The sequence below is a fragment of the Siniperca chuatsi genome, linkage group LG8 (assembly GCF_020085105.1).
Source record: "Siniperca chuatsi isolate FFG_IHB_CAS linkage group LG8, ASM2008510v1, whole genome shotgun sequence".
Taxonomy (NCBI): domain Eukaryota; kingdom Metazoa; phylum Chordata; class Actinopteri; order Centrarchiformes; family Sinipercidae; genus Siniperca; species Siniperca chuatsi.
Genome location: NC_058049.1, coordinates 13057172 through 13080788, shown reverse-complemented (window position 1 = coordinate 13080788; position 23617 = coordinate 13057172). Strand labels below are relative to the sequence as shown.

Sequence of the window (23617 nt, the reverse complement as noted above, 5' to 3'; positions counted from 1 at the left end):
GCACACTGTTACTGGAGCTGTCAGCTCGGCTCTGGGAAGGTTTTCTCCCCTCTCTCTCTGTCCAGTCTTCAGCTACAGACCGACTGGCAGACTGCAGCCAGCGGCAAGCCTCTTGCCTTTGTTCGCTAGCTTGGAAGACACCAAGAAAAAAGAGGCGCATCCATGCAGCAGCACACTTTTTTTGGAAAATGATCATCTGTACGAATAAAATGGAGTACCCCCTAAGAACCCAGTGCCAGCGAGTCAACAAACAGGTAGGTTAAAGCTGACAATAGACGAAGCTGTTGAAAATAGTTAGGTTAAGTTAGTTTTAACACATATACAGCTAACGGCTAACTGGATAGCCTGTGTAACGTTCATTCATTTGCCGAATGAATTATTTTATAAATGCATTATAGAAGAAAAAGCTCGTCTTTTAACCAGCTCTTGCTTTTTTTTTAAACTTTAATGTTAAATTACCTGTTTTGGCAGCTAACAAGATACATGTTAGATAAAGGTTATCGTTAACAGTTCTTTCAATCTCTAAACTTTTTAACATCAGACGGTAACGTTAAAGCGGATGTAACGTTAGGTAGCTAGCAAGCGAAACTAGCCGTACCAAACTTCGGATCCAACAAGCTAGCTAACTCGTTTATTGAGCAAACATGCTAGAGTTAAATCACACCTGAAAGGGGCAATAAAAGAGGGTTTCATGATTTAATTCAGGGTAAATAACTGCTACCTTTCCTCGCCATCAAGAAACATTTTGTAGTTTCCATCTCCAGCCGTTTAAATGTCACGTAAAGCTCGCAACATTTCATCATTAAAAAAAAAGCGACCGTTAGTAAATTTATCGTAAATATGAACAGTTAAAACAAAATTAGCTCTTCTGTCAGTTCTGTGTTTGTGCCAATGCCAAACAATGTAACGAAGACTCTGCCTTTGTTAGTTCACCGGGGATGATTTAAGTACTTTCTTTGTTATATGTAACTTTCACACATATTTAGTGAAATACTAACTAACGTTTAAAAGCAGTAACGGTTGAGAGCGTTGCACTAAGAGGAGAAAGCTGTAGGTGACGATGACATCATCTGAGGATTTTGGAGAAAAGTGTCAGTAAACTAGGTGGCTGTGAAGAAATGCAGTGCCATTTATTGACCATAAATAAGATATAAGGATGGCTCGAAAGGACTCAACAGTGTAAATGCTTTTAATCCACGAGGACAGACGAGGAGTGCTCAGTTTTTCTTGCTTGCGGTGCCTCTAAATGTTAGCGACTTTTATTGTGCTGTTTTTTGCTGGCTGAACTGGGCTGCCAATCAAAGTTGTTTTTCTCCTCCGTCGCTGTTGTTCATTTTGCAACAGAAGGGGGGCGCTGTCTCAAGTGCGGTCCAAAAAGACATGTTTGCTGCAGATTAGAGTCCAGAAATGGGGCAAAACAGGGAGGAATGTGGGCAGCTAGGGATTCAAAACCATCTACTCTGGTTTTAGCTCCAGTCTGAGTTACTTATCACTACCCCTCTCACTGTTTGCTGTTCATCTTTATTGCCATTCAGGCATTTTTCTTTACATGCCATTTGACTACATTATTGTCTGTAACTGTGGACAAACAATCAGTATTTTTATTGAGACCAATGTGGTTGCAAAGGAAAATAACCCTGTGAGTTTACAACTACTTAAAGCACTTGCACCCCAAAGGTGTCTGTTAAAACAAACAAATATTTGGCACGCATTTAAGCACGACGAAATTTAAGCACTGGCTTTGATATGATAATCTACATGCCGCTGGCTTGTTTGTGAATGAGACGAATAATGAGTTTCCCTGTTATCAGTGAAGTCTTTTGTAACTGCATCTCCTCCTTGCTCTACCTGCCTGCCATGTTTTCTGACAGGTCCAATCACTCATCTGCTGTGTGGGCTTGGTTTTCTGTCTATTTTTTTTTTTTTCATCCTGCAGCACAGTGTTTTGTTTGTCTTGGTTGTGTTGTATGTGCCGTCCTACCCAGCAGCTCCTTCTCCCTCCCCTCTCCAAACATCTTTGGGCTGCAGCTGGTTTGTTTTGCGCTACTCCCTGAGTTCAGATTGCAGAGCCAAAATCGGCCCCGGCTGCTTGTGTTTCCGGTGATGAAGAGGGGGTGGGGGGGCAAGGGACTTATGCCGTCGGGACGCCGGCGCATGATAAGGACGGACCCCCTCCAGGCTCAATTGGAATGCAGATTGAATGTCCTCCTCCTGTATCTGCAGCAGCACACACATACAGACACTACATGCACACATGCACGTCTCGTCTCAAGCTGACACATTTACCCTTGGAAGACTGCTGGCATAATTTTTTCTGTTCTTTGTGTGTCATCTTAGTCCTGCGCTCTCCTTCGTATTCCTGCCTGTATTCCTGTGCTGCTGTTTTGTTTGTCAGCCTGCTATCAAAGCCTGTCTTTGTCTCCATTTACCTTTCGTCCTTTCAGTGACGTCACCCCTGTTTTTCATTTCATCCCTGCCTCTTGCTCCTCTGATCAATAAACAAATGACCTCTCCTGTGTTGGGAAGGGACGTTTTTTTTTTTTTTTTTTTAATGTCAAATGATCTGCACCTGCAAATTTTTGCCCACAACAGGCCCTCTGTGACTTGTTTTCATTCCTATCATTTGCCGTCAGGCCACAAGTTTGAATTCATCTTGTGATTTGAATACAGCAGCACTCTATCAATATTGCTGTCTCGCTTTTGTCATCCTCAAGCTTGTTTTTGACTAAGAAGGAATAGCTTTGTTTCAAAATAAGTTGCTGCTGGGCGTACTGTAAGTGGAATTAAGAGGTCTGTGTGCACAAAGCCTTAATGTGCTTGTGCTTTATCAGACTGTTTGCATCTTTGTGAAACCAAAATATGCTTTGTAATACCATACACAGTGGTCTAAATAATGATTTGTTCCTTTTTGCTTTATATATCCACCCACACATGCTTGTAAACAGTCTTTTTTTTTCATTTCATGCGGGTGTTTTTTTCATGTGGGTGGACAATAAGGATCGCCTTATCAAAAGTACTGCTGTGTGCAGCTTTCGTGGCTTGTTTGCAGGGCATAAAGGAGAAGCAGTGTGGATGGGTGTCTGGGCACAGCTTACACAAAAGATGTCTGTCTAAACCTTCTTCCCATAGTGTATATTAATCACATATAGATTAGTTCTGTTGTTTCTTTAAATAATGTGCGATTGATCACTTATGTGGGAAAACATTGACATATATAAATTGCCTTACTTGCTCAGTCTGGCAACCAGGAAAAAAAAACATTTAATTTAAGATGGACTTTTTTTTTTACCTTTTTTGTTTCAGTTGTTTCAAAATCTGGAATTTAAAAAACTGTACATTACACATCGTCATAAACATACTGTATATTCTCTATTGTCTAACTGTAGAGTTAGCTGAGTTTTAATTTTACTTTGCAATGTCAGCAGACTCAGTTAAAGCTGTAGGTTGTGTCATTTCCTGCTGTGCGGCTGCTGACATCAACTGTAGTTCCTGTTTCAATTTGACTTTTTCTCATATTTGTCCAGACATGTTTATGAGATTACACAAAACACCAGTGTCCTCTTTGTGTGGTGCCAGTGATGAAAAATCCCATCTCCTCAGTCTGTAAAAGAGTAAGTGTTGTCACTGATTTTTTTTCTTCTCACAGCGATAGATTTGACCGTGGCTAAAGACTAAATAAATGACAGAACCAGTCAGTTAAATGATCACTGGCATGTTCAGTAGAGATTTGACACGTGTGTCTTTTAATTTCAACTAGGTGGTACATGAGTTTTGGTGAGAGTGGGTTTATCAGCTGGCTGTGCAGCCCAGTGTGGGCAGTGGAGTCACAGACCGTGTCCTGTTTGGGCCCAGAGTTCTCTGTACGATACACAAGTCCGTCAGTTCAGCTTTAACTGGTCTAACAACAACGGTAACCTTTTGCTGAACTAGCTTTCCCTCACACTCTGAACCAGGAGCTACAACACAGCCCTACTGGAGCAAGTAGAAGTCTGTGCCTTGCCTAGGGACACTTCAGCAGGGTGAACGCTGATGTTATGTCCAGGTTCGTTGTATCACCTGGTTGTGCATGATGTCCCACTTTCATAAGGTTTTGTCATTGCATCAGTGGGATCTTAGCAGTCTGGTTTTTCATAAGAAACTATTTCCAGTCTGACATGTTTTCCATACATTGTTGATATTTGGGAAAGAGTCTGAAATCTGAAAACCAAGTATGTTTATTGTTATGGACTCATTACTTTTTGATTCTGTAAAGTACCAAAAAGCATGTTAATGCTACAGCCAGTCTTATACATGGGCCGGCTGATATTATTGGCACATACTGTATGTTGGCTGATAAGTAACAAGAAGTTGCTGTACCACCATGCCGAAGATATGTGTGTGGCATTTTATACTTGCCGTTACATACAGTAGTTTTTCCCTTGAGAGCACATTTTTCAATTGTAAAATGTCATGTGCATTGCATACATCTTGGTCACTATTCTTCAATAGCCACATTTTAAGGGATCCTTATCAAAAGTGTTTATGTTAAAAATCGTCTGCTCAATATAACAGATTTTTTTTAAACTTTCAAATATTGTCACCTATTTAAAAAATACAGTATCAGTCGGGTGTTTGTATTACAAACTGAACAGCAGTTTTTGAACAGTTCATTCATAATCAGATGGAAGTATAATCAGTTTATGTTGCCGTCCTAGCTCATTGTACAGTGACAGACTGGAAAAACAGTGCTATGTGGTCTCCCTACATGATAAGTCCTTGACAAGTCGCACTCAGTAGTATGTTTTCTTTATGGTGTAGGCCTCTGAAATGCCCATTCCTTTCAATGACCAAGTGCTTGATGAAGCAGTAACCTAGATTCTACAGCTCAGCATACTAATCAGTAGCCTCTTGTGTTTGCAGAGAGATACTTGTTTCAATGTGCTCTTGTCCATAGGTCTTTGATTGGCAGGCACCTGTGTGCTTACACTCCAGCCCATTTCCCATGTACGTTGGCAGACGAGAGCGGGTCTGTGTCCGAGCGTCTTTCATTTAATGCCGGTTCTCCTCGTTCACTCGCTGATTTATTTTTTTTTTCCTTTTTAGATATTTTTCTCTATTGCTTTCTATAAACAATGAGATTAGGGAAATAAAAAAGGTCAGATTGAGATTGATTTGTTTAATGTGTAGTATGTTAACATGTCCTTTTTAAGACATGTCCTTGGACTCTATATAGGTCGAGAGATGGAGCCTCTTGCAGGATCAGAAAGAAACTCATCCACTGCAGGGAGAAGTAAAATACCACATGGAGCTACCAGCCAGATAAACATGGTGCTGAATGCCGAAGAGCTGTACGGGGCTAAAATTAAGCAACAAGACCCGCTAGGCGCCATTCGTTCCGACTATCTGAGAAACAAGTTGAGGTGTCTGTGATTTGACAAGACAGTAATAATCCTGGACGGCAGTTTGTGCTGTTAAAAGGAGAAGTCTTTGCCAACATGCGTACAGTTCAAACTGCAGTGAACCATTTGGCTTTGATCAGCGTTGTGCACTCATGTTTCACATACTGAGAAACTGAGTCCTCACCCAAGGCCAGCTCCCAAACACCTTTTCCTAGAGGCCATTGTATGGTGGTGAGAGAGGTAATAAATGGCTGTGCCTATGAGGGCAGGCCAGCTTCCCTCTCCACATGGGTCTGTTTCTCTTGGCCTCGGGATCCTCAGCCCAGTCGCTCCTATGTTTGTGTGTTTGGTCTCATCCACTTCTTTGCTGCTGCGGAGCTTCCCTCTTCAAGGCCTCCTAAGCCTAACTTTCACATTAGTTCCTTCATTTGTGGTTCTCCCAGTGTGTAAATCCCCTTTTCAAAGGACAACTGTTTTTTTCCTGGTTTCAGCCTTGTATCAGGCTGTTTTTATTGTTTTTGTTCACTGCATTCACCTTCAATACACAGTGGATACCTGTTAATCCACGGTGCTTCATCTATATTTAGCCTAATAATAATGTAGTGGAATTGTATCAAGCATCAGACCCTGCTGCAGCCAACACCAGTTGGTGTCTGTGTGCCTGTCGAGCTCCCAGCTGAGCGCTGTTGTTTGCTTATTTTATTTGCAGAAAGAATAATGTAAGGAATGCACTCACTTGCCAGTGGCGCCGGTATCACAGCATCACGGCTGCTGTTCTTCCAAGTCTGCCTCTCTTCAGCTGATTTAATGTGTGGAACATGATTCCTGTCCAAAGTACAGTCTGAGCCTGTCATCACATGGACACTGAAGTCCGACCTTATCTTCAGCCAACCTGCTTTGGCTACGAAATGAGTCATAATAATTCCCCTAAAGGATAGTCAGCCGTGAAGACATTTATCACTGTCACTATGGGCACTCTGACAATGTCGATGGCTTGTAGTGCTGCAACTAACATTTATTTTCTTTATCAATTTAATCTGCTGATTACTTCTCGATTAACTGATTAATTTCTTTGTCTATAAAATGTCCAAAAAAATCCCACAGGCAGGTTTTTGCTTTTCCCATCAGAAACCAACCTTCTCCCTCCTCTCTGTCCTGGTTTCTGTAGGTGATGGTGAACGGCGAGAACGAGCGAGTGTCGCTGCTGTTCATGAAGGCTCTGGTCAGCAGGGGGAGCGTTGACGCCGTGTCCCAGCAGATGGCCTCTCACCCTCAGTACTTGGAGAGCTTCCTGCGCACACAGCACTACATCCTGCACATGGATGGCCCCCTGCCGCTGCCATACCGCCATTACATCGCCATCATGGTCAGTGACCAGCCTTATTTTGTTTGTACATACCCAGGATCTCACTAGTTGTGTCTGCTCAACTTCCTCTTCCCGTGACTTCCAGGCTGCAGCACGACATCACTGCAACTACCTGGTGTACGTGCACTCAGCCCAGTTTCTGAGGGTGGGCGGGGACCCTCTGTGGTTGCAGGGTTTGGATGCGGCGCCCCCTCGCCTTCGTCTTCTTGACCACATCAACAAGGTGCTGGCCCACCAACCCTGGCTCACTGCCTGCTCACACATCCAGGTACAGCAAAGCAAAACAGAGACGAACCACACATAACAAAATGTACATAAACCGTAACAAGACAGAATTAAATGATGACCTATTATCACTTACAGAAATACAGAATTATTTCTATCTTTAGAGCACTCAGGATGCAGATAAACAAGCATAAAGAAAGCCTTAAAATAATACACAGTTCATTCAACCCATCTGACCCTGAGTTCTTGTCCCCTTTCGTTGTCTCCAGACGCTGCTGAAGTCGGGCGAGCAGTGCTGGTCGCTGGCTGAGCTGGTGCAGGCCGTGGTGATCCTGGCCCACTGCCACTCCCTCTGCAGCTTTGTCTTTGGATGTGACACAGACTCAGACTTTGTCCCTCTTTCCAAATCTCCTAACGGTACCCCGCCGACCTTTTGCCCCTTTGATGCTGCCAACGGCAACGCCAACGTGCCTCAGTCGCTCGCCACTCCCTCCGAACACATAACGCGACGACGGGTAACAAATCAGACTTGTATTTTGTTAACATATAAGTCACCAACAATTGGAGCGAGATACAGTCCCCTTTTCTTGCCTTTGAAACATTTGTAATGCTAAACTTTGAAAGTGCATTTGTTTCTTTGTTTTTTTATTAAATTTATACAAAATACTGTGGAAATAGATATGACGGTTTATGTTTCATTTTAAAACAATTGTTTCCCCTTGTTTCATTTGAGATAAACTGGCAAGATATACATAAATAAATAAAATAAGCTTTTACAGTACGGTTGCAACTAACAATTAATTTCATTATAGCTTAATTTGTAGAATTATTTTTACAATCAATCAATTATTCCTTTAGTCTATAAAAAAGAAAATAATGAAAAATAATCCAAGGTGAAGTCTTCAAATTGCACGTTTTTTCCAACCAACCGTCCAAAACCCAAAGATACTCAATTTACAACGATATAAAACAGAGAAAAGCAGCAAATTCTCACATTTGAGAAGCTGGAACCAGAAAATGTTTAGCATTTTATATGACAAATGACTAAAGCGATAAATCGATTTATAAAAATGGTTGTCTGTTAATTTTCTGTCCCTTGTTACGGAGCCCCCTAACGGTCACAGCGAGATTATTTTTGAGGACTACTTTTGCGGTACCTCGCAATATTTTTCTTCTTCCATTCCTTCTGAGACGTATTTCTACTTGTAATGGAAGGTATGAGGAGATTCTCAAGTTAATGCATTCAGCATTGTTTATGGACACCTCACCTTATATGATGTCCATTGCAAAAAAGTTATCAGATAGAACATTTTCAAACTTCTGGGTAGGAGCTGTATGTATAAGGAACATCAAATATGCTCCACACCTGTTTCAGCACTGAAGGTTATTTTAATTTGTTTTGTGCAAAGAACTGAGGACCCTGTGCAAAAACGCAAAAAGCTTTCCAACTTGCGTTAGTCTGCATTCCAGCTGTATCTCTGCAAGTGGTTCAATGCTTTCTGCTCTTTTTGTGACAGAACCACAGACTGTGTTTGCAGCATTTGAGTCACAGTCTGTCACACCTTCTTGTTTGTTGCTTCTTTTTTTTTTTGACTCAAATACAGAGTCATTACAGCACAATAGCTTTGAGGTAGATTCAACTGCAAATCTGTAATTCCACCTCTGGAGACCTCTCCTTTTCCTCAGTGAAGCAGTACAGTAACTGTTCACGAATGAAACCGACAGCATCCTGCAGATTAATGTTACCGTACTGCTTTATCTGGAGAGAACTCTTGATCTAAGAATTCGTTTAAGTTTACTTAACTTTATTACATAACCATGCATGCCTATTGAGCAGTAGTACTATATCAGCATACTTAATGCCCAGCAAAGTAAAATTCAATGAGCTCATATAATATTACATTGCGCTGGAAGCAGCTGAGCGGAAATAGACATGACTCTGAAGAAATGGAAGAAGAGAAATATTACGAGGTAACGAAGTAATCCTCAAAAAAAATTCTCGCCGTGACCTTTAGGGGGCTCCGAACCTTGTCTAATCTGTTAATCGACTATAGTATTTTATAGGAGTTCTTATGAACATTTCAGAAGTATTTTAGCATTTAGGATCATTTTTGCTTGAGAATATGACATTTATATAGACACATTATACACGACCTCTTACATGACAGATTAAAATAATAATTCATAGTGTGAAATAGATGGTTCAATTAGTCCAATCATGTGTTTCTCAGCATTAAATGCTAACTGATATAGCATCACTTTGATTTGAAAGAGCTCTTTGTGTAAATATGAGGTGAAAGTAAGAGATGCGTTCATTTTCTGATGATAAATGTATGATCAGATTATTTCTAGGCTGTGTCTTGTTCCTTTGTAAGTTGCATAAAGGTTCATTTAACTTCATCCTGGTGTTTGTGTCGACAGTCTCTGGACTCCAGTTGTGACATGGTGTGTCTAAAGGAGAGGATTCAGAAGTCCCAGGAGGAGCGTGAGAAGAGAGAAGAGCGTCTGCTGCTGCAGACCCAAACACTCCAGCAAACAGGTAACCTACTTGGCAGATGATAACGCAGAAACACACAAACACTGCTCAGATGTTCCCACTCACGTCTGATGGTTATCTCGAGCATTACATTTAGGTCACATGGTGTGAAACTTGAGCAATTACACCACATCAGCCACACTTATTGACGCACTTTCTCTGCCTCCCCTCCATCTCCTTTGCTTTCATTGTGTCTTTTTTTAGATATGGAAGAAGAGGAGGAGATGATTTGCTTTGCAGACCCGACGCGTTTTATCACAGACCCTGACTTTTGCTATCAGGAGTTTGCTCGTAGGGAGGAGGACCACTTTCAAGTATTTAGAGTTCAGGTGAGGACGCTACATTTGTGAATTTATCAGTAGGCAGGTGGTGCTGTCAGTACACTTGTGTGTATGTGTGTAATGCTCAGAGGAAATACTTGTTTGTGATTGGCCGTGTAATAGCACACCTCAAACATCCGGTAGCTTAACACCGTTTTAAATCAGTGCTCTTGATGTCTGTATTAGACTGAAACCTAACCAATGCTTCACAATACTCTATGCTTTAAGATTTAACTTTACTGGCAGTTATCTAATCATTAGTAAACTGGCATGTATGATTTAACCCTTTATCACATGTCTAGCACTTTTTTGACAAACACTTCTCAGGTTTGGTGTTTGAATGACCCACTAACAAACTGCATCACAGTCACAAGCAGGTTGAATGGACTTCCAGGTTTTCAGCAGTCAAATTAAGATGTAAATTTGGTGTCTGCAGTCAGGCAGCCCCAGGCAGAACAGGTTAATCAATACTGGTTTTGACATTTTAACACATTAGTTTAGCTCACAAACCCAAATTAGTTCCTCGAGAGAAAATTACAAATAAGTGTGAGAGCTGAGTTAAATTAGAAATTGTTGTGTGTGTATGTTTTTTCCCCCTTAGATATAAACAAAATGTGCTTATGGCTTAAACATGTAATTCTTCTATGTTACATCCATATATGCTTAGAACACAGTGAGTGTCTACAATATCTTAAAAATGGAGAGGAAAAAACATGCCATGCTCTATTCTGGTGGTCAGTAGTTTAGGGCCATTAAAGCGATGTACTGTACTTCAGTGGTTCCCAACCCGGGGGTCGGAAACTCCACAAGGGGTCGCAAGAAAAACCTGAGGGGTCACAAAATGATAAAGAGGATTAATAGCAGAAAACATTTCTGCTACATAAACTTCTGTACATTTTTTCAGACTTTTTCCTTTTAATCTTGTTTTTTTTTTTGTAAATTAGTGGATCATTTTACCTCTAAAAACCAAATAAAACAAATAAAATCCTTTGGTTGAACTGGTCACAAACGGTAGACCTATGGGGAGGGTTGGGAGCCACTGCTGTTCTTTAATATTTGATGAGTTAATTTAGTGACTTTAAGGTGAACTGCATATCGAAACCTTGCAGCGCTGACTTTGAGGTTGTGTTGTATTTGCTCCGCAGGACTATTCATGGGAGGACCACGGCTTCTCCTTAGTTAACAGGTTGTATTCGGACATCGGGCATCTCTTGGACGACCGATTCAGGAGTGTGACCACCCTCCCCTCGTTGCACAGCCCTGACCTGAAGAGGGCGATCTGGAACTACATCCATTGTGTGTTAGGAATACGGTGAGACTGCCACTTCACTTTATGCATGTGCGAACAAAAAAAAAACAACACTTTTGTTGGTGTTTAGTAGATAAATATATGTTTGTTTGTGGTTACAGGTATGATGATTATGATTACGGAGAAGTGAACCAGTTGCTGGAGCGGGATTTGAAGTTGTACATCAAGGCTGTGGCCTGTTTTCCAGATGCCACCAAAACTCCAGTGTGTCCGCTGAGTTGGGCTTCACTTAAAACTTCAGAACGGGTAAGAAGTCCGTCACTGTTAACTTTCCACTGGTTAACCCTCATCCCTCTTTTGGCACTAAATCATTTTTAATTTTCTCTTCCTTCAGATACACGTGAATTTACTAATCATGGAGGCCCGGCTGCAGGCTGAGCTGCTATACGCTCTGAGAGCCATCACTCAGTACATGATTGCCTAAGTGCTCGGAGAGGCACAAAGCTAAAACTTTCCGCCGGTACAGAGAGACCCAGAGACACGAGGATGAAGGAATCTCAACAGCAGACAGCGAAGTGGGACGAGAGCGGCACTTTTAAGGAGACAGAGCTTCGTCGTTTTGTAGCTGTGCCTCATGAATGTGCTTTTCTTTTTCTCAGATTTAAAGTAGTGTGCCCCCTGTAGATTCTCTTGTTGTGAAGTCCTCTTATCAAACATCTCGGCTCTCGGAGGTTATGTGCAATTATTACTAGAGTTGTTTTAATTTTTACCTGTTGTTTTGTGTTCCAGCTGTCTGTGAGAAACTGCTTGGTTGTAGCAGTGTGTTTCAGTAGTCAGTACTCTTTTTAGTTTGATCAGTCTCCTTTTTCTATTAACTATGCTTTCCCAAAAAAAAATCTTTTTGTACAAGTTGAATGAATGTTAATGGGAGACCTTTGTTTTGTTTTTTTCTGGACAATCCTTGTCAGTGTTGGAGGAGGACATGAGTGGACCGTGAAAGAAGACAGTTTTGCTCTCCCCAACATTTCGGATTAATGCTGGTCAAGAACAAACACAACGGTGACACTGCTGGAAGTTATCACATCACTATAGTTTCTTTTAATAAGCACTTTTTTAAACTTTATATATTTATAATGCAAGGTAGCTCATTAGTAGACATTGAGACGCACAGTGTGTGGGTCTGACGCCTTTCTTCTCCACTGTATGAGGTGTAACAAAGATTTTAGACCGTTTGTCTTTAAACTTTCAGACTTTGCTTTTGTTCTCAACCCCAGATTTTGAAGTGAAGTAACTTGATCCAAGATGTTTCAGTGAATCATTGGAAGGATTTTCAAGGTAGTAATGTTTGTAAAATACACAATTTACACCTGATAAGAAAATTTGTAACTAAAGAGGTCAGTGAGCTGTTTCCTACAGTGAAGATTAAGCTGAGCCATTCACTAAATGATTGTTTTGCAGTTTTGTACTAACATGCTTCAAAAATGATCAAATCAGAGACTGAATTTCAGACCAAAGGTCATTCAAAAAAACATTTCACAACAGTGAAGTGATGAACTGCATAGATGAATAATGCCCAGATGTGGATCTGCAGTCATCATGAATTGAGGTTGAGTTCAGATGTTTGCGCAAAGCTTTGTGTCAAAGCTTTTTTTGTGAGCTGTATCAAAGTTGATTATCAAGTCAAAATCCATGGTACAATTTGCAAAGCAGAACAATGTGCAAACTAGTTGTTAAAAGTCTTTGCGTCTTTTTTATTTTTACAGTTTTTGTAAACTCGAGTACGATTTTGTTTAGTTTAGTTTCTGGGTGTGACGGTAGGACCTGCTTGTTGTGCTGCAGCCTGGGTAGGTGTAGAGGAGTGACAGACTGTTTAGAGTTAGGCTATAGTAACTGCAGGATGTACAAAAGAAACAGAAGTGCATATCGGCAAAAGCGCTGTTAACACAGGTGCCTTCAGGCTAAAACTGTAGTGCTGCTGAAGTGGAAGGATGTGAGTACTGGAGGCTGAATGTGGGCTTTGGTTGCAGCTGGGAAACACCTCCAACTGACAAGTGTAAAACTTGGGGCTTTTCCTGCATGAATGGGAACTGTTTTTTCTTGGTGTTGGTCAGCACCATTTCTGATTAAATCACGGCTGTGAATTTCCGTGTTTTCTATCAGACACCTTCTACAAACCCAGCAAGAGCCTTTGACACAGATGGATGTTAAAAAATGTTCAACATGAGCAGATAAAAAAAAAAAGGACAATTATTTAAAAAAAAAAAAAAAAAAAAAAAAAAAAGAGAACAAGTGAAAAGACAAAAAATGTTTTTTGAAAATGTGAAGAAATGTTTTCTATAAAGATGCTCTATGAAAATAACGCCCGTCTACTGTTTTACTTTCGTCTACACAGGATACCTTAAAGAACCATACCAGTGTTTTGGGATGTTTTTGTCCATTTGCTAAATATGATAATATGACCAAATATTTTTCTTAAGTAATCCCTCAGTTTTTAGACTTTTGTACCATCCAGCCATTTTCAATTGTTTGACTACATGAAAATCCACTTGTGGATTTGGCTGAATTAGCTAATCCATCACAGGGCATCATGTTTACTGTCAAATTTAACTATATTGCCCAAAATTACAAATCGCAACTTGGCCTCCAAGGCTTGTAAAATGTAAAATATAAAGTTGTAGCGCCATCCACACTGCACACAGAAAGTATAAAATGGTAATACGGTTGTAATTAAAGAGTGATTTGAAGATGTCCCTCGCCATCTCAATTGGGTCAAGTCTGCAAGCTGATAATGATTTCACAGACTGAAATAATATGAAACCAGTAGTTGTCAGGAAGGGAAGAAAGTTTAAAGAAGATTTAATGCAAAACTTCCTCTTTTTGTTAACTTTGACAGCTTTTCCTTGCTAAGCGGCAGTGGACTGACAAAAAACAGAATATTGCTCTAAAAACAAACTTTGGAAAGCACCTATTTGAGTTATTAATTTAATTGGCAAACTGCTGAAGCCTTATTATAGGTTTGGTAGAACTTTGAAATACATTTTTGTAGAGATCCCTCCCTAATGCGATTTCAATGTAAGTGATGGGGCACAAAACCTACAGTCCTTGTTCTGTGCAAGCTGTCCAGGAAAACAAAAAGAGTAAGTTTTGCATTAAAAAGACTAACTTTGGAAAATATCCGCTTGATATCACTAAGTCACACTACTGAAGTCTTATATTTGATTTGGCTAAACTTTGGAATACACAGAGGGAAGACTGTGGATTTTGTCCCCCATCACTTACAATGAAATCGCATTAGGGAGGGATCTCTTCACAGCCAGCATGGAGAGGAGGAATGATTACAGTGACCAAAAACTCTTTCAGTGTATGCATGGGAGTATTATTTCAAGACAGACTTGAAAAAATGTAAACCTATTCTTTAAAAACCTAAAACTGTAAGTTTGTAAAATACATGTGATTTATCATGAAGCCAAAACCAGCAGAAATGTGTATAATTGGTTCAGTCCTTACGGCACATGTAGTAGCAAGGAAACATGAAATATTTCAAAAGTGCCTTTCACTTTTATATTTTTATTTAAATCTTAATAACCTCCAGTATATTGTACATTTATATATGCTGCTATATGTAGTTCCAGTATTTGTGGTTGGATACTGAGTAGTTGTATAACTATAAAACAGCGTGCTCTAGTGGCAGACCTGCAGAACTGAACACAGTCTGACTTCAAACAAACGCCTGTCAGAAGCATTTAAAAGTCAGTAACTTTGCACCCAACAAGTCAGAAAAAGTGGGTTAAACAGTTTATTGAATTTCTTTCTGCTGTTCAGAACTGTTTGTCATTTCTGGCCGACTTTACAATGTGTAAAGAAAGAAAAAGAGTGGGGGGGGAGAAACACTATCAACATTAATCAAAAATCATAACATAATTCGCTTATGCACAACTTATCATAACCTGTCCACCCACCCTCCCCTATGGAAATAAAAAACCCACCCGTGCAGAATACTAAAATGCTGTATCAAATGGGGCAATATTAAATTTCAAAACAAACATACAGGGACTAACTGCTAAAGAAAACTGAAGAACAAAATATGTAGTTAGTTGTAATTACATAGAAGGGGGAGATACAAGGGAAGTAATAACGCAACACCCCCACCCCCCTTTAGGAGGCAACAGTAAACTAGAGACATCAAGACCTGGTGCAGCAGATTCTCACAAACCAAGCAGCACCACTCCTTTTACATGCTGCAGTTCGTCCTATCAGCTGTTAAAACACCTGGACATTAGTTCAGAAAAACTGGGGGGTTGTTGCATATACAACTTTCTAAAATAATTACATGTTATGACTAAAAATAATAAGAAAATCATGCAGTTTGAACAAGCCAGTCTTCTGTTTCCAGATCTATTTAAGTGACCAGTTTAGATTGGGGGCATCATTTATATAAAAACATTAAAACTGTTGATTCATAACACCAAATCAAGATCCTTGTGCTGTATACAGAAAATTCAAAAGGCCCTGATATGCACCCATTGCATCATTACGTACTCCTGGATACGTCACAAATGACATCTAGCACCATTCAAAAAGAGAAATGAAAAAAAAATTTGTGGGAGAAATAAAAGTAGAGTGCTTTGTACAAATTAGAGGCTTAACATATTGACATAGCTACAGTGAAATGATGAATATTAAGAGTTTAAACTGCAGGGATGTTATTCCTGATCACAAAAATGTCGACGGCTGTGAACAAAGTAATTAAATACAAACACAAAACACACAATTTTGAGGGGGGGTAAGATGATAAAATAATAAAAGTCCATCTTGCTACAGAGTAACGTCATGCTATAGTGTTTTAAATATTGGCAGTCAAAAAAAAAAAACCCCAAGGGATAGGCTTGTGCTGATATACATGGCTGGAGAGATAGAATACATTTCAATAAAAAGGGAAGTCAAATTTGAGATCAACTCAACAGAAACGTCTCCAGGAAAACAAAACAAAAGACGCGGTGTGTTGGTTTCCAGTCTGTAGAAACAGAAATGTGTAAAATAAATATAGTTTTTGCTGTTGTCACGTGATCTGATTACGTCTGTGCAGAGTTGTTTTCCTGTTGTCTTTTCTTCAGAGCGACCCTGAGAGGTAACGGTTGTATTAGTCTCGTTTTGAGATGAGATTTCGACGGCTTGTTGAAAAGTGGGACGATAAAAGGTTGTTGTCTTTTCGTCGTGCCACATTTCAGAGCATATTTTTTCTTTTACTTGGATTCACAATGAATGCGGAAAATAATGAGGCAGATCATTGGGAATTTTAGTTAGAATGGTCAAGTATTGATGCACTTTGCCTCACGCGTCTTTCAAAGCCAGATTTAATGTTACAGGCATCTTTTGCAAAAGCTTATGTACACCGAGATACTGTGTCCGGCCCAAGCTCTCCCTAAATGCCATGCGAATGCAAATATTAGTGTTCCTTTGGTTATGTAAAAAATCTACATGCATCTCATCCTTTACAAAAATAAAAAGTATAGAAAATTACCATTAGAAATGATCTGAAAATGCTTCTTCCAATGTAAAAAAACATCACTTGTCATTAGTAATATATTCATATGTATTAATATCTCATTTATTACCTCCATCTAAATTGTATATTAAAACTATAATCAAATATATTCTTTTTTTTTGTACTTCTCACAGAGTGAATTAATTTCTCGAACTAAATAACTGAAGTACTGAATAATTAAAGTGTGAGAGGATATTCTGACATGAAGCAGCCACGTCCCCCTCAACAAAATATCAGGAAAATGTTAAATAGCAAAACCCTTCAAGAACTGATTTTTCTAATTTCCTTCAAGATTTCATTTAGTTCTCCTTATAAATCTGCATAGCGTCTCGTCGTGTACATGTGCAAGGTGTACATTAAATGTCTTTTACAGGATTTATACTCTCTTTTTAATGAAATGGTGTAACCTAATGTGGATGTATTCTCCTAGTTTGGGGTGCCCGTGTTGCAGGAAACCTAAGTGCTTTGAAAATGCACAGATGAAAAAAAGAATCAGGTAGAGCATTTGACAGTGGAGGCATACTGCTGTCTGAGACAATATAATACTTGGCCAACCAATCACTTGTTGGCAAATAAATTTACCCTTGAATGCCCTGTGTAGAAATTCACAAATCACATTTCTTCATTTTGTTAGTTTAACTGCACATCAGGGATTAAAAAAAAAAAAAAAAAAAAAACCCTCTAACTGACATCTACCTTAACACCAAAAATGCCAAACTGCAAATACATAACCTCTTAACTGTTGAATCAGTTTCATTGGAGAAAAAATGCATTATCTTTTATTCTCTGAAGTGAGACATTTGAATCGTACATGTGATCGTAGTCCAAGTACACAGTTGGGCGAGATGTGTAGCCAATGTTGAATCAAACATTTTATACCTCCAGTCATCCAGTCTCTATCTTCCACCTGTTCACAACACAATCACAGTCCTCCAAGTTTTCGCCGACTCCTGCGATGAAACTCTTTCCATGTGCAGCAGAGCAGGTGCACCTTATTCAGACGATCAAACAGCATTTGGTCTGGCAATTCATGCTAGGCAAGTGTCAATGGAAAACTGGCCATTTCTCCAAAAACGCACAGTCCATTGAGTCTTCAATACCAAAGCCATTGAGTACCGTTTCCATCCTAAAGCTATTCTGGTGTAACATCACTGAAATATAAACTCCCAGCAGAGGGGAGTTAATGATTTGTCTTTTCACTCTAAAAATATTATGTCACACGTCTTTAAAAATCATCAGTTCGGATTAAAAGAAAAAACAGCTAGCAGCCAAATCGTTGCAAGTGTTGTTTAAAAAAAAAGAAGAAGAAAAGAAATGGAGAAAAATTGTGCATAGTAGCCTGAATCTCCTCCCTGTCCTCGCCATGTCTTGGCACATGACATGGGTGAGGTCTGGTTTTGTCTTTAAAATCCTAGTGAAGCATCGTATTTGAAAACAGTATCTTCAGCCAGCAGGGAGGAGGAATGCACCGGTCGTTTTGTCATTTTGTGAGGTTATCTTGATTGGAGATCAGTTCCTGCAAGAAGACAAGATGATAAAAAAGGTCATACATGTTGTTTGATTGGCTCACAAATCCAGATTATGTAAGTGATGGACTTAAAATCATCTATCACATTCATGTGTAGTGCTGTGCATGGTTTGTAGAACTGAAACAATTAGTCGATTAATCATCCTGACAATCGCTTTAGGGCTACAACTAATGACTATTTTCAGTATCAATCGTTCAACTAAATTTTTTGATCTAAAAAATGTCAGAAAACAGTGAAAAATGCTCATCACAATTTCCCAGATGCCTCATCCCTAAATCGCTTAATCATTTCAGTCTATCGAGCCAAAATGCCAAATATTTTCTGATTCCAGCTTCTCAAATGTGAGGATTTGCTGCTTTTCTCTGTTTTATTTCATTGTAAATTTAATATCTTTGGGTAAAAAAGACATTTGAAGGCGTTGCCTTGGGCTCTGGAAAACTTGTGATGTGTGCATTTTATAGACAATTCATCAAAGATGTAAACACAGATGAATCAATAAAGAAAGTAAGCATTAGTTTCACCCTAATGGTTGGAGTGTGATGAAAGAACCTGGGAGCGATCAGTGTACCTGGCTGACTTTGTGTGGTCAGATGAGGAATTAGCTGGGCACCCAGCTGTGAGCGGAGCCCTGTGTGGTGGCTGGGCCTGCGTAGCCTTGGCCTCCAGGCAGTATGGGGTCAAAGTTGAAGTCAATGCCATCTCCGTCCATGAGGTCACTGTTGATGATGTAGTCCACGTCACAATCCAGGTTTTCGGTGAACATGTCTATGTCCAGGTCTGTGGGCAGTCGGTCCTGACCGGTCTGGAAGCAGGACGGAGCTCCGAACTGACTCATCCCCTGCAGACTCACGCCGGGATTGGCTGAGGCGATGGGCCCTCCGTGATGAGAGCCCACAGCTGGCACTGTGGCATGCTGGGCTTTGAGGGTAGAGAGCTGTGATGGGTCCTGAGACATACCTGAGAGGATCATCCCCAACCCCATCTGAGAGTGATGCTGGTGTTGTTGTTGTTGTTGTTGTTGTTGTTGTGGCTGTTGTTGCTGCTGGTGCGGCTGCTGCTGGTGGTGAAGGTGATGCTGCTGCGGCTGCATCTGAGCCTGGAGCGCCATGGGGGCCACCGTGTTTGGCTCCAGCCCTTTACCCAACAGCAGCTGATTGGGTTTGGGCCTCACACCCACCACGGACGTGCCCAGGCCCATCAGGCCCACCCCTCCAGGACTGGGCATGAGGGGATCCACTTGGGTCATCATGACATCACTCGGAGGAGGGGAGTCAGAGGTGAGCAGCGCCTCCAGGCTGGAAGGCACGTGGGTGCTGTAATGGCCGCCCCCACGAGAGCCGGAGCTGGACATGGGGTTGAAGAGGGAGTTGCTGAAGGCTGACGGCTCTTTGCTGCTGGGTCCACACTGAGAGATGGAGGCCTGAGTCCCGGTGTGAGTGGGGGCCTGCGGGAGGCTGGATGGTTGCAGCTGATGGAAGGAGGAGAAGCTGGAGCCACGAGGCAGCAGGGTGGAGGCGGAGGGCAGCGGAGTGGGAGGTGCTGGTGGGGCTGTACTGGGACTGGCCCCTCCCTGCTGCCCAGTCATCAGTGTGAGGCCGTCGATCAGATCCAGCTCCTCCATGAGGGTCTCGGTGAGGGTGGGGGTCAAGCTGCTGGCAGCGTATCTTCCCAGCAGTCCATCCTCAGGCAGGTTATCGTCGTCCTCCTGTCCAGGAGCGATGGGGGACAGACGTCCGCTCAGGGTGCTGGCGTTAGAGCTTGTGCGTGGGCGGAAACTGGTCCACATGTCACTGTCATCCAGACTGCCGCGGGACGAGGGGCTGCTGCTGTTAACCCCCCATTTGGGAAACTGCTGGGACGAATTGGGGCTGTCAGCGCCCGCCGAACCTGTGCTGCCGTCCCCCTGCAGCACCCCTCCAGCGCCCCCCAAACCACCTGCTCCCGCCTGCTTCTTGGTCTGCTTGGCCCTCATGCGGCTCTTCAGCAGTTTGCTGCTGTTGTCCATGGAGGCGGCCCGGCGCCGGGGAGCTTTCCCGGTCTTCCCTCCTTCCGGGTTGAGCATCCACCAGGAGCTCTTGCCTGTCGATTCATTGTGTACCCTCAAGAACTTGTTGTGCAGAGATAAATTGTGGCGAATTGAATTCTGAAAATAGAGAGAAAGTAATAAAGGAAATTATGAAAAATGTAAGTAATGCAAATTAAGAGTGGGCTTCCTTTGAATAAACATGATTTCATTTGCAGATTAATCACTACTAATAAATAAACTTTGGCACTGCCAAAGTTTAAATTATCCTACCGAAACTAAAGCATGGGTACACCTGGGAATGAATTATACAGAAGGATACTTTTAATTTTGAGAATACATAATTTTGTTGTCCAAACCACCGATTCCCAACCTGGGAGTCGGGACGCCCCCAAGAGGTTGCAAGATAAATCTGAGGTGTCACGAAATGAATAAACAGAATCTTCACTTTTTTCTTGCGATGTACTGGACAGTTTTACATCCTCAATGCAGTATATGTTTTATTATTTCAAAACGGGGGTCAAAACTACTAGACAAATGTAAATTGTGACGATGGGACACAAGTAGTTATCACTTTGTCTCACAAGTAGTTATTACTTTGTCTCAAGGGGTTACAAGGCAAAAAGGGCTGGGAACCTCTGGTCTGAACTACAGAAGTGTTTGCTAAGTCACATTTATCCCAGGTCCGTTCAGTTCAGATCTTTGATGTCCCACAACAGGAACCTCTTTTTGCAGCAAGTACAGTATATAAATGAATGTCTGCTGAAAATGAACAGTGACCATCGTGCAGTCAAATTTTAAGGAGGTAATTTTTCATTCCTAAAAATAAATAAATAAAGTGATATACTTTGATATGGGGTTAGTTCCTCTGGTTGCTGTGCCCAAAGAACATGATGGCTATCTGCAAACCAGTGCTTCTATGATGTAACATGAATTGTAAAGCTATAAATTCATGACTTATGGCACTTAAAGCATCAAGAGTCCACCTTGTAAAACGATGCATTAAAGAAGTACACCACCCATATGCTCACCTTCCAGCCAGCTGAGCTGTTGCTGTCTCCTTTGTCTCTGAAGTAAGGCACAGTTTTCACCATCCACTCATAGATCTGCGCCAGGGTCAGCCTCTTCTCAGGTGAGTTCTCGATGGCCTGGCTAATCAGATCTGCGTAGCTCTGGTTCCCCCACGCGTTGCGCCGGGATGATCCTTTGCGGGGCGTCGCGCCGGCTCCGCCCACGCCGGCCACTACCCCGCCCTCGGCCGCCGCCGCAGCCTTCTCGGGCTCGGACGTGATTTGCTGCGGCTCGGACTTGTCCTCGTCCGCGGGCGGGGTCCCGGCGGCGGACTCGGTGCCATCCGCCCCCTCCGGTTTGACAACCGAGATGTCGGGTCTCGGCAGGGGCCACGTGCAGGAGCGGGGTCTGCTCTGAGGCTCGAAATCTGGGTCAATCGGGGGCACCGAGGACTCCTCCATGGCGGTCCTCTGAACTTCCACTCAACCAAAAAGATGGGACCACTTAAAACATCTACCTTTGAAATTTAAAGTTAACTTCGAGCGGATGGCGCGTTAAAAAATAACTTCCTGACACAAAAACAATATGCTTGACCCACTGCGGGGGTGTAAACAGAGGGGCCTAGAAATAATCTGGACGCACCAATAGCCTCGGTTAATCCTCAGATTGGAGATTAGGGAACCCAAATAATCTCCTTAATAGTAACTATGATAAACCTTCCGATTTATATAGAATGAAGGAGGGCTGGGGTGAGTCTCTTTGTTTGAATGAAATAAAAACAAAAGTGGCAATGAGCACCAAAACATCTGGATCTACAGAGGTTTTGGCTCACCTGGAAATGAATTAAAAAATCTCATGGTTACAAAATAATGCCATTCCTGTTAATAAACACAAAACTGAAATATTTGTCAAAGGGTAAAAGTATACTATAAACTGTTTCTCAAAATGTAACAATACCTCAAGAATAAATCCATATATAAATGTTCTCATTCAAACCTGGATTTGGTTTTAGTGTAAAGCTACAGTATTTATAAAGACTACAAACAGGGATTTAGCTGACTACTGTTACAAAGGGGCTTCTCAGGAGCGCTCCTGTCCGTCTCCACTTGTAAACAACGTGATGTCTAGGCTCTCCACAAGCCAAAAAACTAACTTTAAAAATCCCCAAACAGTCACAAACCAGTCCGGTTATTTAAAACGAAGTAAAGTGTAAAAACGCACAACGTCTGATTATCACAGCAACGGTTTTGTTCGCCAGCTGCCAGAAAAGTGTAAAAAAAAAAACCCAGCCCAGTAACGAGACGTTGGCCGCCGTCTCTCCGGCCTGTATGTTAAAGCCGCTGTAACTAAACAGCCACACGCATTCAGAGTGATGGGAGAGGACAGGGACAGCGGATTTACGTAACGGTTAAACAGTGTTTAAGTTAATAAAAAAAAAGTGGGGAAGGTGAGAGAAATGTACGTAAGAAAAGTCCGTGCTTCAGGTCTGCACGATCCGCCACATTGCGGCCGGGCGCATGTCACCATCTGCCATGTTTCTCCACACTCCTGCCGCGGCACACGATGCTCGAAGAAGCGGTGATAAAAACCCCTCGACCGAGGCCCGGAGCTCAGCCGATCTTCGCCCCGCGGTCTCGGTAAACGAGCTACAAAGCGAAATCCCGGGTGCTGGGTGAAGTTGGGTCGCCTCGGAGGTCTGTCGGCTCCCACTCGCCGCACTTTAAAACAGCACGGTAGCCACCGTAACGTTAGCTGGTTAAGCTCCTGCTACTCCAGAGTTTACAATCCGTGAAAAAGTCCGTGAAATGCCTCCGATAACTTCCCTCAAGTAGCCTTTTTAAATCAGCGGCGAGTTTTGTAAAACTTCCTGTCGTTGTGGCTGTCCAAATATCCGCTCCTTCAGTACCTTTTTGACTTGTTTTGTTTTGTTTTTACTCGAGGCGAAGACTCCCTTCTGACGTCTGTTTACCACTGTCAGGCAACGCGTTCTGCGCCTGCGCGAAGTGGGCTTCTGGGAAACCGAGTCATTCATGTGACAGCACAGGCGTAAACAGCAGCTGAAGGGAGTAGGGTGTCTCTGCTGACCGGAGACTTTGAATGGGCGGGGTAACTGTCAATCAGTTTTTAATTCGGCCAATCATCTTTCTCTCAGGGAGAAGGGGGCGTTCGGCATGAAGAAACAAACTCTCCTCGTTTCTCAATGTTTAGATCCCAAGTTTTCAGCTCTAGTCAAAGGATCAAAGTATCAACAGACAGCAACGTTTTTTAAAGTGGAAGTAGAGAACTTTTGATCATAACAATATAGTAACTTTCACCACTGCTCATTTTAGAAATCACACGCAAGTTTTGTTGGAAAGCTAGACGCTGGCGGCTGATGAGCTCCCACAGGCTGCATGCAGTAAACTGCAAGCTAATGTTAGCTCACTCGCTAACCT

General features: G+C 41.8%; 2 protein-coding genes across 3 annotated transcripts; one reads left to right on the top strand and one right to left on the bottom strand.

The window, feature by feature from the left end:
* sesn4 (sestrin 4) lies at positions 1 to 17296 on the top strand. Of its 2 annotated transcripts, XM_044204848.1 has the most exons (10): positions 1 to 254; positions 3525 to 3611; positions 6547 to 6744; positions 6830 to 7012; positions 7239 to 7484; positions 9391 to 9508; positions 9710 to 9834; positions 10971 to 11137; positions 11236 to 11380; positions 11469 to 17296. In XM_044204848.1, the coding sequence occupies exons 2-10, from the start codon at positions 3579 to 3581 to the stop codon at positions 11556 to 11558; spliced, it is 1305 nt and encodes a 434-aa protein (XP_044060783.1). In that variant the 5' UTR covers positions 1 to 254; positions 3525 to 3578; the 3' UTR covers positions 11559 to 17296. The 2 variants fall into 2 exon arrangements, with proteins under 2 accessions (XP_044060783.1, XP_044060782.1); XM_044204847.1 differs by lacking the exon at positions 3525 to 3611 and having other exon boundaries at positions 3 to 254.
* On the bottom strand, positions 14857 to 23388 carry foxo4 (forkhead box O4). The gene is made up of 3 exons (XM_044204846.1): positions 21203 to 23388; positions 18717 to 20291; positions 14857 to 18135 (listed from the first exon to the last, which is right to left on the bottom strand). The coding sequence occupies exons 1-2, from the start codon at positions 21641 to 21643 to the stop codon at positions 18747 to 18749; spliced, it is 1986 nt and encodes a 661-aa protein (XP_044060781.1). The 5' UTR covers positions 21644 to 23388; the 3' UTR covers positions 14857 to 18135; positions 18717 to 18746.
* Between the last annotated feature and the right edge of the window lie 229 nt (positions 23389 to 23617).

Excerpts from the sequence above, each read along its gene's own strand:
- foxo4 (XM_044204846.1), bottom strand. The coding sequence starts at position 21,643 with ATGGAGGAGTCCTCGGTGCCCCCGATTGACCCAGATTTCGAGCCTCAG. Across the intron at positions 20,292-21,202 it reads ACAGCTCAGCTGGCTGGAAG|AATTCAATTCGCCACAATTT; the intron begins GTGAGCATATGG and ends CTCTATTTTCAG.
- sesn4 (XM_044204847.1), top strand. The coding sequence starts at position 189 with ATGATCATCTGTACGAATAAAATGGAGTACCCCCTAAGAACCCAGTGC. Across the intron at positions 7,013-7,238 it reads CTGCCTGCTCACACATCCAG|ACGCTGCTGAAGTCGGGCGA; the intron begins GTACAGCAAAGC and ends CGTTGTCTCCAG. Across the intron at positions 11,381-11,468 it reads CACTTAAAACTTCAGAACGG|ATACACGTGAATTTACTAAT; the intron begins GTAAGAAGTCCG and ends CTCTTCCTTCAG.